Below are 14587 nucleotides of genomic sequence, written 5' to 3'. Positions count from 1 at the left end.
GCCATCTCCATAATCTATACTATATTCTCATGAACAATACTTGTTTAACAGAGTCATTCTGTGTTGATGCTCTTTGTGTTAGGTTGGTACATTAAGATTTTGTGGCACAACGGAATTTGCCAGTGGCCAGTGGGCTGGTGTAGAGCTGGATGAACCAGAAGGAAAGAACAATGGAAGTGTTGGAAAAGTCCAGTACTTCAAGTGTGCACCGAAACGTGGTATAAACTTTAATTTTTTTCTTAAATTTTTTTAAAAACCTGAATTTTTAAAAAAGCGTTGGACTATATGAACCTTTTGGGAGCATAGAAACAGCTAACAAATTCTGTTGCTTTTCTTTGTAGTGCTTTGTTTGGTTGGTTTACTGATTCTTTTAACTGCTCCTCGTGTTTTGGCTGCAGCTATTTGTAAAACCACTGAAACAACCAACAAGTCAAAACTTCTGGTTATTTCCTTGAAACTGTGAGATCGTTATCTTTCCTGTTTTTCCATCTATATTGTTGAAACTATTTGTTTGTGTTGTAACAATAATGGCCATGTTTCTTTACCTGCTTTGTCTTCCTTTTTAAGAGATTCACGCTTGTAGTTGTTTTCTAACTTTCAGCTTGAGATATTTTAATTGATATTTCATGGACAGTCATGATATACAAAGTCTTGTGTTTTCTAACAGCAGAGACTGGATGTTACTGTTAGGACAAAAAGGAGATTCTAATTGATAGTTTTACTGACTTCCTGAATGACTCTGTTCATATTGCTTGATAAGCCTTTTGGTTTCACTGTTCATTTGAGCTAGCCCTTCCTACCCTACAAGTGCTCTGACAGCATAGTAAGCTATGATTGTGGCTGAAAAAACCCTAAATTAATTGATGTAAGAGATAATAGCCTGAAAATTTTGTTACATTAATATTACCCCTGGTTCTTTTTTGGCACATACAATTTTCTCTCCAGGTATCTTTGCACCTCTTTCTAAAATAAGCAAGGCTTCTGATCACAGAAAAAGCTCTGTACGAAGTTCTTCCATGCGGTCTTCACCTTTGGTCAAATCCAAGAAAATAGATGTGACGCACATAACTTCCAAAGTGAATTCTGGTGAGTATTTTCTTCTATGTTGAGAAAGGATAGAGATATACTAATCTTTAAGAATTAGCACCAACCCTGTAAATCTTGGTATTAAAATACTTGTTCGGAATTAGTTCATCACTTGGGATGAGAAGGTGCTAGCCTGTAAACTGGTACTGGAAGGACGTTGTGTGTAGCTGTATAGAGATTTGATGTGCTACGACAGGTTATAGTCTTTACATAATCTCTAAAGAAAAAAAAAGTTCCCCACAACATTTATTCTTGAGCCATTAAAGTAATTTCTGATTGGCTGTGATACCAGTTAAATGTCTAAACTTAATGTGATTCCATTTACTAAGATCTTCTTGGGTAACTTGAAACATCTCACTAAAATAGTGAAAATCTAGAAACTAATCTATATACACCTTTATGTACAGAAATTGAAGAAATTTAATTTATATTCTGGCAAAATTATCAAGGAACTGTTTAACTGATTGTATTTTATCTGCCAGTTAAGTTATCTGAGTAAAACCAGAAGCAAATGAGAAGAGAAAGGATGTCCTGGTAATACGGCCTCAGTCTACTGATTGGAGTTACAGGCTCAGTCCCTGACTCTGGTTTAGTTTCTTCGTAATTTACTCGAATTACTTAATCCTTCTGTGTAAGTTCCCTCCTTGGGAAGTAAGAATTACGCATCTTTTCTGTCTGTTTAGTTTCCAAGGTGTTTGGAGTACAGACGCTTCCCTGCTGTGTGCAGTGCCCACCATGCATAATCTGGCCCTGTGTCTGGCTGACTACATAATAATGTCGTTAAATATATTACATTAGCATTTCTTTTGCCTTTTGAACCCTGTTTAGGTGACTCATACTAAGGTGGCACAGCTTAAGGGATGGAAGATATGCATACATTCTCATCAAATTTACTCAAGCACCCTAAAACACTACACACTTCTACCAGTAATACGCAGGGTATAGAAACACTGTGCCAGGCTGATGGAAGAAGAGATGCATTCTGGCAGCATTTTGGATGACTTATGTAACTCTTCTCTATGTAGATTGAGAGCAAAGTAAGCTTTAACTATGTGTGTTTACAATTAGCACAAGATCTAAGCTATTTATAAATGGACATCTTGCATAAAAAGCTTCTCAGAATAATCACTTTGTTAGGAGTATAGCTCAGGAGCAGATCTAAGCTGACGTTCTCTGTTAAATATTTTTCAATGTTTGATTTAGTTTGTTGTGAACTGTTTGTAACTCATTAAACTATAATGGAAAGGACTGTTTCCTTTGTCACAGACGGTGTGTTCCAGACAGTTTAGCCATAAACCACCTTTCCTGCCACAAAGGTGCATTTATGTCTTTGTAAATTTTACACATTTGATACTTTGCTTTAGGTAAAAATCAGTGAGTTATGCATCATCTGCCCAGCAGAGCTTACATCCACTAACAGTAATCTGGAAGCTGCTGTTTGTAAGATGTTCTTGTGTTGAAAGGTCCATTAGAATTAACGCGCCTGGCTGATTCACTGTCTGGAGTGGGAGGATAAAGCTGCAAAGGCAGAACTTTGTTTTGCAGTGTTTACGTGCATCACCAGATTACATTTCTTTCCTTTAAACTTCATCCCTGCAATACAGTAGTCTGTAATGATCCAAGAAAAATTAGTATGCTTTTTGTAGATATGGTTATAAGCTGCAAAGTAAAATATAATGCTGTATAGAGATTTTCAAATTTGATTTGTTTCTACTGGATTTGAATAACCCATCAGATTGATGATAATAGGTCTCTTTTTCAAGTTTTTAGGAAAAGGATTACTAAGATCAAGTTGAGAAATGTGTTATCAGTCACAAACACTATTTTTTTGATCTGATGCCTTAATAGCTAAACCATAAAATTTTGGAAAATACAGTACACTGGCAAACTAGTTCAGTCCCTGTAGCTGAATTAAGCCGAGAGATGTAGTTAAGTAAAAAAGATGTGATTTTTCTTTCATGACAGGGAGGGGATAAATCATAGATAAGCTTGTTCTTCATTGAGTTAGGGTAGGAAACTGTCAGAAATGCAAAATGACTGTTCACAAATTATAACTTAGGTGGCAGTACTAGTTCATATGCCTATCTCAACATTGCTGTTCTAAGAGTGAGGCTCTTAAAAATCGTATTGGCATACGTACTTCATTATTTGTAGACTGAAGGAAGATTTGGTCTCAAATCTCTCTCAAAACTTCATTGTGTAATCTTCAATGCAGAAATTGTGAAATTAATACTAGTGAATGGTATATCTTAAGTACTATAAAAGTGAATGTTGTGTGTATAATAGATGTAAATGTTTGAAAGATTTAAGTGGAACTCCTTCAATATAAACATTACTATTTTGCAGACAATTTGTTTGGCAAGATTGGACTATTTTAATGTGTTAAGGGGTTTAACATCTGTGCTTATCCATCAAAACAGTTATGTAGTCTTGTTTTACCCATTTATCAAGAGTCTAAGGAATTGTACAGTTTTATCAGTTTTATCCATGCATTCACAAATCTGTCCAATTGTTTTCATACATGACTTTCCTGTAAAATTACTGTTCACTGTTAGGATGTATATATTTAATTGTATATATTCTTTCTACAGGCCTACATATGGCAAAAAAAGACAGTGTTTCTGAAACCAACTTTATGACTGCTAACAGGCGAAAAACTGTATCTGCAAAAGACGGTAAGTAATTTTTTTTTAATTTTTTAAAACTTTGAGAAAAATTTTGGGTAGGGCAGAAGCAGTATTATTACTGCCTTACCTCTGTAACAGTCCTGTATCTACACCATAAAAAAAGTTGCCTTGCCTGTCTGTATTCAAGTGCCAAGCAGGCTGTACACATTTAGTTTTAGTAGGAGTAATTTGTGTGGATATTTGGTTGGCATTCTGTGTTGGTTTGGTAACAGCTTCTGTCCAAATACATGGACAAGAATATAGACAAGCCCTTAAAGCTAAAAGCTGTCCCTTAGTAAATGATGTTACGGAGGATCTGCAGAATTACCTTCTTAGGTTTCTGAGGGAGACCTTTTGCCCTGTATCATTACTGCGTAGATTTTGATGAAGAACTGTGCATGTATTCTGTTGGCATTTTTATTGTCTGTATGTTCAAGCTTGTATAATAAAGTGTTATCATCTAACAGCACTTAACAGTCTTGGCATTGTATCATGGAAGACTCATAATAACAAGCTTCAAATATGAAAAATGAAACTCTAGCTTTTTAAAAAGTTCCTTTTACATATGAATCATTCTCTGCAATTATCTAGTTTCAGAATTGGATAGTGACTTCTACTGCATCAGTATTTTGTTTGCTGAACTTTAAACATAAAGGGACCTTGCTTTCAGGGGTGTCTTTAACAAACTGTAAAAATTAGGTCTCCTTTGATGTTTTGTCTATAAAATCATACTCTTTAAGTGTTTGTAAAAGCAGTATTTCTTTGAAATAATTTGAAGTGGGAATTTGAATATACCTTCTTTGAAGGAAAAGCATTTTTTTAGATCCTCTTGTCAGTGAACAGTTGTGAGAAAGACACTTGGGGAAGAGGTATTTAAGCACTGTCCTGTACGATACGTTCTCAGTGGCGAGCTAAAGAACTTGTGTAGACAGAGATTTCCAACATTTTGTTCATGGAGGGCACTTAATGGCTTGGTCTTCAGGTTCTGGTCACACAATGAAATTATTTGGCAAGTCAGTGTGTCAGTTTGATGGATACAATATGATATCTGCAATTAATAGGACCCCAAAGGCTTTGCAGGCTGTAAATGATACGGAGTGAAGCCTCATTTTGGGATTTAGTGGTTTAGATGATACTGCTATAAGGCAGGTGCAGAACCTTTAGGAAAATCCAACATCCAAGTAGCTGGCAGTGGTTCTTTGGCAAAGGTGGTGGCTATTTCAGCTTGAGGTTTTTCTGGAGTTTGTGCTGAGTCTTGTAATATTTTTTTTTCAATTTTTTTTTTTTTGACACTAGGGATATAGAGTCTGTTCATGAAATTTGCAGTTGATGCCTGGCAGATAGTTGACTGGCTTAATATTAATAAACTCCCCCCCCAACCCTTGACAAATTGGAAAAAAGATCTTGGGGGTGAAAAAAGATGCAGAAAAGTAAGGACAACTACAAAGTTATATAGTAAGGCTGAAACAGTCAACTGTATAAATACACCCTGGGAGTGACATGCCTGGTAATAGTTTGTAGAAAAGGACATGGGGATATTGAGTTTACAAGGTAAACATGGGTCATCTATGTCATACTGTTGCAAGATGGGAAACATACTGGAATGTATAAAAAGGAGTGTCAGCTGTGAGATACATGAAGTGACCTGGATGCTTTACTCGGCATGAGTAAGGCCTCAGCTGAAACACTGCATTTAGTTTAGACACTGCATTTCAAAAAAGATGTGAATCATCACATGGAGAGAATTCCGAGAAGACACCACAAGACCTGGAGGTATAAAACATGACTTAGGAGAAAAGACCGTTGGAATTTGTGTTGTGTGATTAAAAAGGCAGATTAAAGGGGTAAACCAGGAAGCTTTCAAATACAAAGAACAGGATAGCCCATTTTGCATGTGTAATGAGAGTAAGAAATCTTGAGCTAAAACTGTGGTAATTTAGGTTTGTATTAGGGGGAAAAACTCCTGTAACAGTATAGATAGTTATGTGGTGAAATACATTGCTGAGGAAGTCCGAAGATCTCCCTGATGGGAGGTTTTTAAGAACAGGTCAAACACTCACCTGTCAGGAGTGATCTAACAAATAGTTGTTTTGCCTGATGGAAGAGGAATGGATATACGACCTGCTGAAGTCCCTTCTGCTCTTACTTCTCCCGCCCTGTGATTTCCCACAAGCATCTCAACGACTGGTTTAGTTTCAGCAGTTTTGGTGGTGTTCATGTGAAAGTGCTAGGTGGCCTGACCTCCAGTGAATCCATCGCTGGACTGACTTCTAAATACGGACTTGCATTATGTGTTTGCAAATGCAAGCGTAAATTTATACCTTGGACTTGGAGTTGAAGTTTGCCTGTTTAGTCACCATTTATTTAGTAATTTGCATTTTCTTCATTGTAGCATAGCTGCAGCCAATATCTGAGAGTCTTTGGATTTCTGTCCCCAGATACCTAAGCTTTTGCTTTGACCCACTGCATTTGCCTTTCTACAGTTCTTTACTGTTTTGCCAAATTGGAGGATTAAATTATATTGAAGACGCTAACCCTGTGTCGGTATCAAGGTGCTTTGCTAAAACTAATGAATTAAGCCTCTCAGAATTCTGGAAAGTTCGATAAGCAATATTATCTTAATTTTTCACACTGAGAAACTGAGGCATAGACATGTCTTGCTGTACCTGCCTCTCTTGCTGTACCTTCCTCACTTTGGGCAGAAGGTGGTAGGAAAGGGGAGAACTGGGAGAGCCTTGAAAAGGAAGGAGGAAAGCTGAACGTAAGTCTTATTGGACAGTTTAGACATCAGGGTTTGCAAATGGAGATAAAAGTGATTTATTTCCCATTCTTATTTTATAGTACAGATTTTAATATTAATACAGTATGTAATGGAATATAGTAGGCTTTAATCCAGACAATAATTCACTCACATAATATCACCTTCCTTCCACTTTTCATCAAATCTTTAATAGGCTGGATGCTGAAAGTGTGGTGGTATGATCTCTTATTGCTAAGGCTCCCATATTTTAATAAATATGCTTGGGACTGTTTAGAAGAACTTTCACAGAGTAATGAAGAGGCGGCTTCCTCTTCCAGCACTCAACTATCACCTTATTCCCAAGGCAGGGTCAGATGTACCTATGTCATTCCTGACAGGTGTTTGTGTAAATGCTGCTTAACGACTTCTAATTTTGGCTCTTTACTTTGTATTCTGCCCATCATGGAGAACAGATAATTTCCCTCTTACAGAAGCTTTCCCTTTTGCTTAACCTGTCCTTTTCCAAATATGATCTCTGAAGAACTATTTCCATTTATGTCTTTTAGGTTTTCCTGGGTATAGCAGCTCTTCCTCTTCTACTACCTCCTTGGAAGGCAAACAGAATTACTTCAAGAAGCGGAACTCAACTAGCAGCAATAAAAAGGCGGTGACTCGAGTGTCTTCTGCCTCATCTAAAATTAGTGCTGGTACGGTCTGTTTTATTGAGGTGTATTTTCACAGGGGGGAATTTACTGCTGTTTTGAGTGCTTATGTAGAACTACTTGTGCCGTTTCAGAATCTGAGATGGTTCAAGACAGACGCTTGGGAAGTAGTTTAACCATAAACTTAAGCTTGGCAACTTTAAAAAAAATTTTTTTGGAACATCTTCAAGAGGAAAGGTGTTCTTGTAGTTGGTCACTGTACCTTTCAACTGCAGAGAAAAGGCTGTAGTCCACAGTTTTTCATGCTGAAGCAAACCAATTCTTTGTCTAAGCAAAATTTGTGGTGTGTTGTCATGTGTTAAAGGTACACTATGTTAATGTTAGATACTCTATTTACTGATCGTTTGGCTTACTATTGAAGACTTTCTTAAATTTTAAAGATGTAACGTCACTAATTTTAGATCTTGTTCTTCTGTTGAACAGGGTTGTATAGTTCTCCAGCTACGAGGAAAAATCCTTTTGATGAAGGAGAAATTCAGGTTGGAGACAGAGTACTGGTGGTAGGACAGAGGACAGGCACTGTTAGATTTTGTGGGACAACAAAATTTGCACCAGGTATTTGCAATACTCTTTGTGCATGTTTAGAATCAATATGGAATAGCTTACATGTGAGCACATGAACATTGAAAGAATTCCATCTTTTTCCTCACTGTCTACAAAAAAATTCTAACTTTACTGGTTTGTTTCAAAGTTCTTTCTTTCTCCTGTGTTTCACTGAATGTTTTTCACTTCAGTGCAACTGCCAGAAAAAAAAATGGTTTAAAATGTGACTTTTACTTGTCCACTAACATGGCTTAATTAGGGGAAATATTTTCATGTTGAAATTGTAGGTATTGTTACAAAGCTTTCTGAAAATCCTCAGTTTAATCTCCAAAGTGATATATAGTTTATTGAGATCATGTCTTTACTCCTTACTTTCTGTAGTAAGCCTTTTTGACACAGCTCATCTCTTCTAATACTGGTACTCTTATCATGTCATATACCTGTCTCATTCTTATCTTCTTGGCACCTTTAAGAGGGTAATTGTGAGCATTTAAATCTTAATTAACAAACCTTTAGGTCACAGGACAGATGAAAAGTTACAAGCGTCTCAGCCCCAAACCCTACCACCATTTTCTCATCCTTCTCCCTTTCAGCTCCTCCCTCCCTTCCCCTTGCTAAAAACATTGTAGTGAAGCCAGGTATTTTCAAATGGAAGCTAGTTGTTCTATATTCTGGAAACCAATTTCTGAATACTGGTTTTTTTGTAACCAGATTCTATGTTCTTTATGTCTTTGTCTATAATCTTATTGCAAGAGTAATGCAAAACCAGTTGGTAAGTATTGGTTAAGTGAGGTCCATTTGATTGATATGTAAGCGGCAATACTCTCTCTTGACACTTGGTGGCATCGATATTTAAAAAAAAAATGTTAGAATGACAGAATGTAAGACTGTGGTACAAGCTACGTGCTTTTTTCATTCTTGCCCCTTTCCCCAATTTCACTGTAGCCAGTCCTTGCTTAAGGTACTGCAATTAACTGACGCTGCTGCACTTCAGTGTCATCACTCTTTCTTACCTTCGTGTTGTTGCTTACAAGTAAACCATGAGAAAAGGACTGGTTTTCCAAATACACTGTGACAAGTGTGAAATCAGAAAGCTGTTGGTCAGTGTTAAGTCTCCTGCCTCTCCACTCCAAAGTAGGGAACAAAATTTTTTGGAGAAAAACATGGTATTGTAAGAAGCGAGGATGGAGAGATGACAGATCTTCACTATTTGCAAAACCAGTAATTTATAGAAAATGTAACAACAGATGCATTTTTAAGTATTTCAATTTTAATATGTATCAAAACCCTGGAAGTTACCCAAACTTTATTTCTTTTTCTGCAATGCAGATCTTTCTTTAATTCTAAAAGCAGGAAGGGGAGAACTTCTGACGTACCAAGCCCTTCTAATTCATAAGCTGTCATTCCTGAGTTTCTTGAGCTGATAATTAGAATTACCATTTTATCCAGTGCCTTAGTACCAAGTGACTTGAATTAAATTTTGAATCTTTTGGGGATGGATAGCATAAGGACCGCTAATGGAGTATGAAATTTAGCACCTTTACATAATTAGCTCACATTTATCACAGGTTATGAGTGATCAAGCTTATTAACATCTTGATGCCTATTCAGTGTTCTGTATGAGATAAATTGCTGGCCAGTTCCGATTCTTACACCCTTCTCTTGCTATCATACAACGAGCTTTGCAATTTGTATTAATTATAACTTGCTAGATGGAGAGAAGGAATGAATTAATATAAAAACTTTAATTTTACTGTTGATGATCTCAGATGAGGCATAAACCATGCACTCAGAGGATCTAAAGAGGGAAACTTGAACCACCACTGCTCTTTCCGGTCTCCTTTTTGTCAAATAGCCACCGTTACATTCAGTAACGTTCCGTTTGGCTTTAGTATACATATCAAAGGTTTCACCTTTTCTATATTAATTAAAATGTCAGTAATTTTCTTGAAAGCATATAAAAATGCTGAGATAATTATCTTTAGATTTATTCTGATATAAATTTTTGCATAGTTACATAGTTATTTTATAATATATATATTATCTAGACAGTTTCTAACTAGAAACTCTTTTCCTTGATGTGGGTGAATGCCAACTGTACCAGCTGTCTAGATGAAGAAAAGCCTGTGGTGTTTTGTTCAAAATACCATGATTTTACTGTTTTGAAATGTAGGATTCTGGTGTGGAATTGAATTGGACAAGCCTCACGGGAAGAATGATGGTTCCGTGGGAGGCGTTCAGTACTTCAGTTGTCTTCCCAGATACGGTATATTTGCACCACCATCTCGTGTACAGAGGTAAGCACTGAAGGTGTTTTAACATTTGTGTTCCCAAATGCTTTCTTAATACATTTCCAGTGGGAAACAAAGTTTTACAGCAGGTATGGAAGAAAGAAATCTTTTCTTCTGCTAATGGAAGTTTATAACATCTATTAAAAACCTGGTGAGTTTTAGATCAGCTTTTTGAAAGCAGAGTATAAACTGGAAATGCAGCTCCCCATTTCTCTTGCAGCCACTTCTAGTATTTTCATTCCAGGGCCTCCGTTTCTGATACAGTCTGGGTTCATTAAACCTTACTTTCATGACCCAATCCTGATGTGCTGGGTTAAATTTGGTTATCTAAGAAAGTTGTCCTTGGACAGGACTGGAAATACTATTCTCATTCCAGCTAACTGCACAGAGGAACCAAAGCATCCATCACTTTGTAGTCTCTTCATTAGGTTTCATGAAGAACATCTGAGGTGTACTTTGCTCTTTCCTCCTGCATTTATATCTAGTTACTCTGCCAGACATGTTCTTGCTTTTCTTTCCCTGAATATGCTAGCTCAGGCAAACTGTTAAAGAACTTGCCTCAAAATTATACATGCTCTCTTGCTGAGTAAAAGGCAAGTAACTTGAATAAACTAGTTTGCTCCAGGCACCTCTTGCATACCAGCCTGATTACAACTGAAATGTTAGTGTCTCTTGGGGGTGGATGGAGAAGGCAAAGAATCGGCACTTAATCAACATTTGACCAGAAGGACTCCAGCATTACGTTTGTTCAGAGTTGAGTTGAAATTACCTCTTTGTTGTGTTATTGCTTTTCAGGCTAACAGGTTCTCTGGATTCTCTCGCAGAGACTTCGTTGAGTAAAATAAATCACAGTTTTCCAGGTAGGAGCGTAAGACACGCTGATTTGGCTTGGGTAGCCTACCGCAGGCTACCGTTCTACCACCAGAACCTACGGCACAAAGCCCACTTCTCAGAGAGCACAACAGATTTTCAAGAAACCCAAATGCCAGCCAATAGTCTGGCTGCTCCCTTCCTAAAAATGTAGCCTGCAGCAGGAACTGTGGAGTACTATGTTGTTATTAACCCTATATGGGCAGAAATAATTATGTCAGAGTTAAGACTGTTGACACTCTTCCCTTATTACTGTATGGCATTCTAATCAGAGTTATACCATAAATTGAACCTGCCCCTTGATCTAAATTGACATTGATAAAGGGATCAGTGTAGGGAGGGGTCCACATGAAATTACTAAAACTTCTGTGAGATACTTGAAGTAGTTATTTTTCTTTTTCCTTACCCAAGCTTTTTGTGAAAAGGCTGTTTCCAATTACCCTTGTTTGGTTTGTTTAATTTCATTTCTGTCCTCTCTGTGAATTTGAACGTGTTATGAACACTTACTTTCATAAGAAGTTTCATCACTTAATTTCCGAATCGGAGGGGAGAATGTGTAGCAAATGTAGTGGAAGCAGTATAAAAGAAAACACAAAGAATATGAGTTCATAAAGGTTTGTTTGGTTTTTTTTTTTAAGAAGTCTTATACAGCTTATTAACCTTTCCACTTAGGTTTTAGACGCAGTCTAAGCACCACTTCTGCATCTTCACAAAAGGAGATAAACAGAAGAAACTCCTTTGTCAGGTGAGTGTTTTGAGTTTAAAATGTTTTCGTGAGCTGGCTGTTAGCTCTGCTGTTTCTTGTTCAAAAGAAAATCTTTATGCACGTGTAATATCTAGACCTTTACATGTTCATTTTTTTCCTTCTAAAATGGACCAATAGTAGACTATTTTTCCGTGGATATCCAGGAGTATAGTTCTTGCAGTCAGATTGGCGTTAAAATTGTTTTCCAGTTGTTCATTACTGCATATTCTCCAAATTCTTGTTTTTTCACACAGCTGGGTGAAGTTCAGAGAGTCTTGTTATAGGACTTCACTTTGTCCTGGTGATTCTGACGCTGGCACGTTAAAAGTTGTTTTGGCTAAACTCTTTCAAGCCCCAAATAAAATGCTTTGTACTGCTTAATTTACCAATGCTATCACCTACGGTAAATATTGTAGATCCTAGCATCAGGTGAAAGAAAATTGATTTTCCAAGTATTTCAGACTGCCACGTGTACTAGCCTGTTAATGTTATTACATGTTTTGCTAGTGGCATGAGAACAAACCAAATTTTTTAAAAAAGGGATTTGAGTTTTTTTCCCATGCGCTTCACTGAATTACAGATTTACCCTGGATGTTTTGTAGAAAAACAGACCTTTTTTTTTCCTAACTAGATCCAAGAGCTCTGTGTTACGGCGCAGCTGGAGTAATACCACTACAGCTAATGCTGAGGGACCAGTGAAGCTGCATGAAGGCTCTCAGGTTCTTCTGACCAGCTCCAATGAAATGGGGACAATCAGGTACATTGGTCCTACAGACTTTGCACCAGGGATATGGCTCGGACTTGAACTCAGAAGTGCCAAGGGAAAGAATGACGGCTCTGTGGGGGAAAAGCGCTATTTCACCTGTAAGCTGAACCACGGGGTCTTAGTTCGACCTAGCAGAGTAACCTATCGTGGGATTAATGGGGCAAAACTTGTAGATGATATTTGCTGAGCCAGAATGTGCTCATACAATAGGAAATAAGTATTTTAAAGCACACAAGAACCCCATCTAGAATGCAACCTTTTTTTTTTAAATTAATAAATCTGCATTTGCATTTTACATATATATAAGTATATATGTATATGTGTGTATATATAATATATATTTATATATATATATATAAAAAAAAATAGAGAGAGATAAAAAAAGTTCATTTACATTAAGAAGTAAAACCACTATTCTGTTTCTCTTAGTGAAACAGCCCTTGCCTGGGAAGGTTATTGCAAAAGCATCTTGGGTTTGAGATGCTGTGTTATTTGAATAATGTCCCAGTTAGAGAATGCGAGCATCTCCAACGTTCCCTAAAGTTGCTTTGTGATTCATGCCGTATTTAAACGATTTTCCTCTACGTAGTAATGAACTGATAGTGCTTTGTGCATTGCCTGCTTTTGACAGAGGAGGTGGTTAATGAGTGACATTAGTCTGGTTACCAGGCACTTTGTCAATTCCAATACCAGCTGCTAGCAATAAGCAAGCAAAAAAAAAAAACAACACCCCTTTTTCAAGCAGTTGTGAAGTATTTTTACATTTTATCATTCAGATCCTTCCTTTTCTTTTCCCCTCCTGTTCTCCCCTCCAGAACGCAAAAGGGCTGATAAAATACAAGGAGTTGCAGTTATCTTAGTGAACAGCAGCAATTAAATAAAAAGCCTTTAAAAAGCACAAATATGCTGCATGTCAGTCTGTATAGTAAAAAGCACTTTTTGTTGTATGCATTTGTAGAAAGAGCTATGTATAAGAGGCACTCTTTAAAATAATGCACTTTGCACTCTCCTGGAGAGCTTTCCCTCATTTTTAAAGACTTTTTTTGTTTGGTGTGCTGTAGGCTATGAGTATCACAGTTTTTAAATGCAAATAAACCCAGAGTGGAACTATACATAATAGCCTCATCATAAATATTCAGTCTGTATAAATACAGCATGGTAATTCCTGCCAGTGGTATGGATTATATGCAGGGTTTTCAAGCAAGCTATTAACATTATTTGATTTGTTTGTGATACATGTTTCTTTTTGTTTCCTTCAGAACAGTTTCCAGTATAAATTTCATGTCTAAGTCTTATGATAAATTACGGATAGTTTTAGGTGCAGCATTGTTACACACCTTGATGTGACATTATTTGCATATCAGCCTTTTAAAAAAACACCTAATATTTTGTCCATGTTTTAAACATATAATATATTTTAATTGCTCAGCATATGTAGACATTATCTTATCAGGATGGTTTTGTGTTCCAGAACAGTCATTTTATTCTTAAATGATCTGCTTGCTCTTACTTACTTGAAGAAGTGACACTTTAAATTACATCATAATATCCTATTTTTAGACAGAATTTTGCTGCTGTTTACTTTCTTTTAAATATTGCTGTAGCTATTTTTCCTGAGTTGTATTTAAAATAATGCCTATTGTATTCTAACTTATAGGAAATTTTAATTGAATTTAAAAGCTGTAAATTTTGAATGTAAAAAAAATTAATGCTTTATATTTGAAGGTGCAGATATTCAGTGATGTACTGAACTTTACTTTGTCCAATATCTGTTTCTTGCTGGTATTAGTAAAATTGAAACCCCGGTGAATGGTATGGCAAAAAGAATTTTCATTAGGTTGTTACAGAATGTACATCTTCTCACTTCTGTTCTTATGTACAAATTAGGCAAACAGGATACAGCATGGAACAGCAGCTGTAGACTATAAACCAGAAGGTTTTGTATCTCGTAGTTATGCGGTACGGAACTGCCAGTTGTCAAACAAAGCGTTTGTACAGCACGTTTCACTGGTTTGTCCCAGCCTTGCGCTCCTGGGTGGGCAGTTTAGTTTCTGTGATGAAACACTCATTATCAGAAATGCTGTTTTTCCTGCCTGACAAGATGGAATGGATGTAGCTGGAGTCCTTCAGGAGATACGCGGGGGAATAAGTGTGTGGG

At 36.8% G+C, this 14587-nt stretch overlaps 1 protein-coding gene across 1 annotated transcript in view; it reads left to right on the top strand.

Moving 5' to 3' along the window:
* The window catches only part of CLIP4 (CAP-GLY domain containing linker protein family, member 4), a 30637-nt gene extending 17947 nt beyond the window's left edge, over positions 1-12690 (top strand). The window contains exons 9-17 of the mRNA XM_010577757.1: positions 83-218; positions 946-1086; positions 3678-3761; positions 7059-7199; positions 7638-7769; positions 9931-10054; positions 10844-10908; positions 11591-11663; positions 12295-12690. Of these exons, the coding sequence (XP_010576059.1) occupies positions 83-218; positions 946-1086; positions 3678-3761; positions 7059-7199; positions 7638-7769; positions 9931-10054; positions 10844-10908; positions 11591-11663; positions 12295-12616 (1218 nt within the window). The 3' untranslated portion in view covers positions 12617-12690. The remainder of the gene's footprint in view (positions 1-82; positions 219-945; positions 1087-3677; positions 3762-7058; positions 7200-7637; positions 7770-9930; positions 10055-10843; positions 10909-11590; positions 11664-12294) is intronic.
* Positions 12691-14587: the final 1897 nt, after the last annotated feature.

Source organism: Haliaeetus leucocephalus, unplaced genomic scaffold, assembly GCF_000737465.1.
Source record: "Haliaeetus leucocephalus isolate CR32 unplaced genomic scaffold, Haliaeetus_leucocephalus-4.0 Scaffold577, whole genome shotgun sequence".
Taxonomy (NCBI): Eukaryota; Metazoa; Chordata; class Aves; order Accipitriformes; family Accipitridae; genus Haliaeetus; species Haliaeetus leucocephalus.
This window is presented reverse-complemented; position numbering and strand designations above follow the sequence as displayed.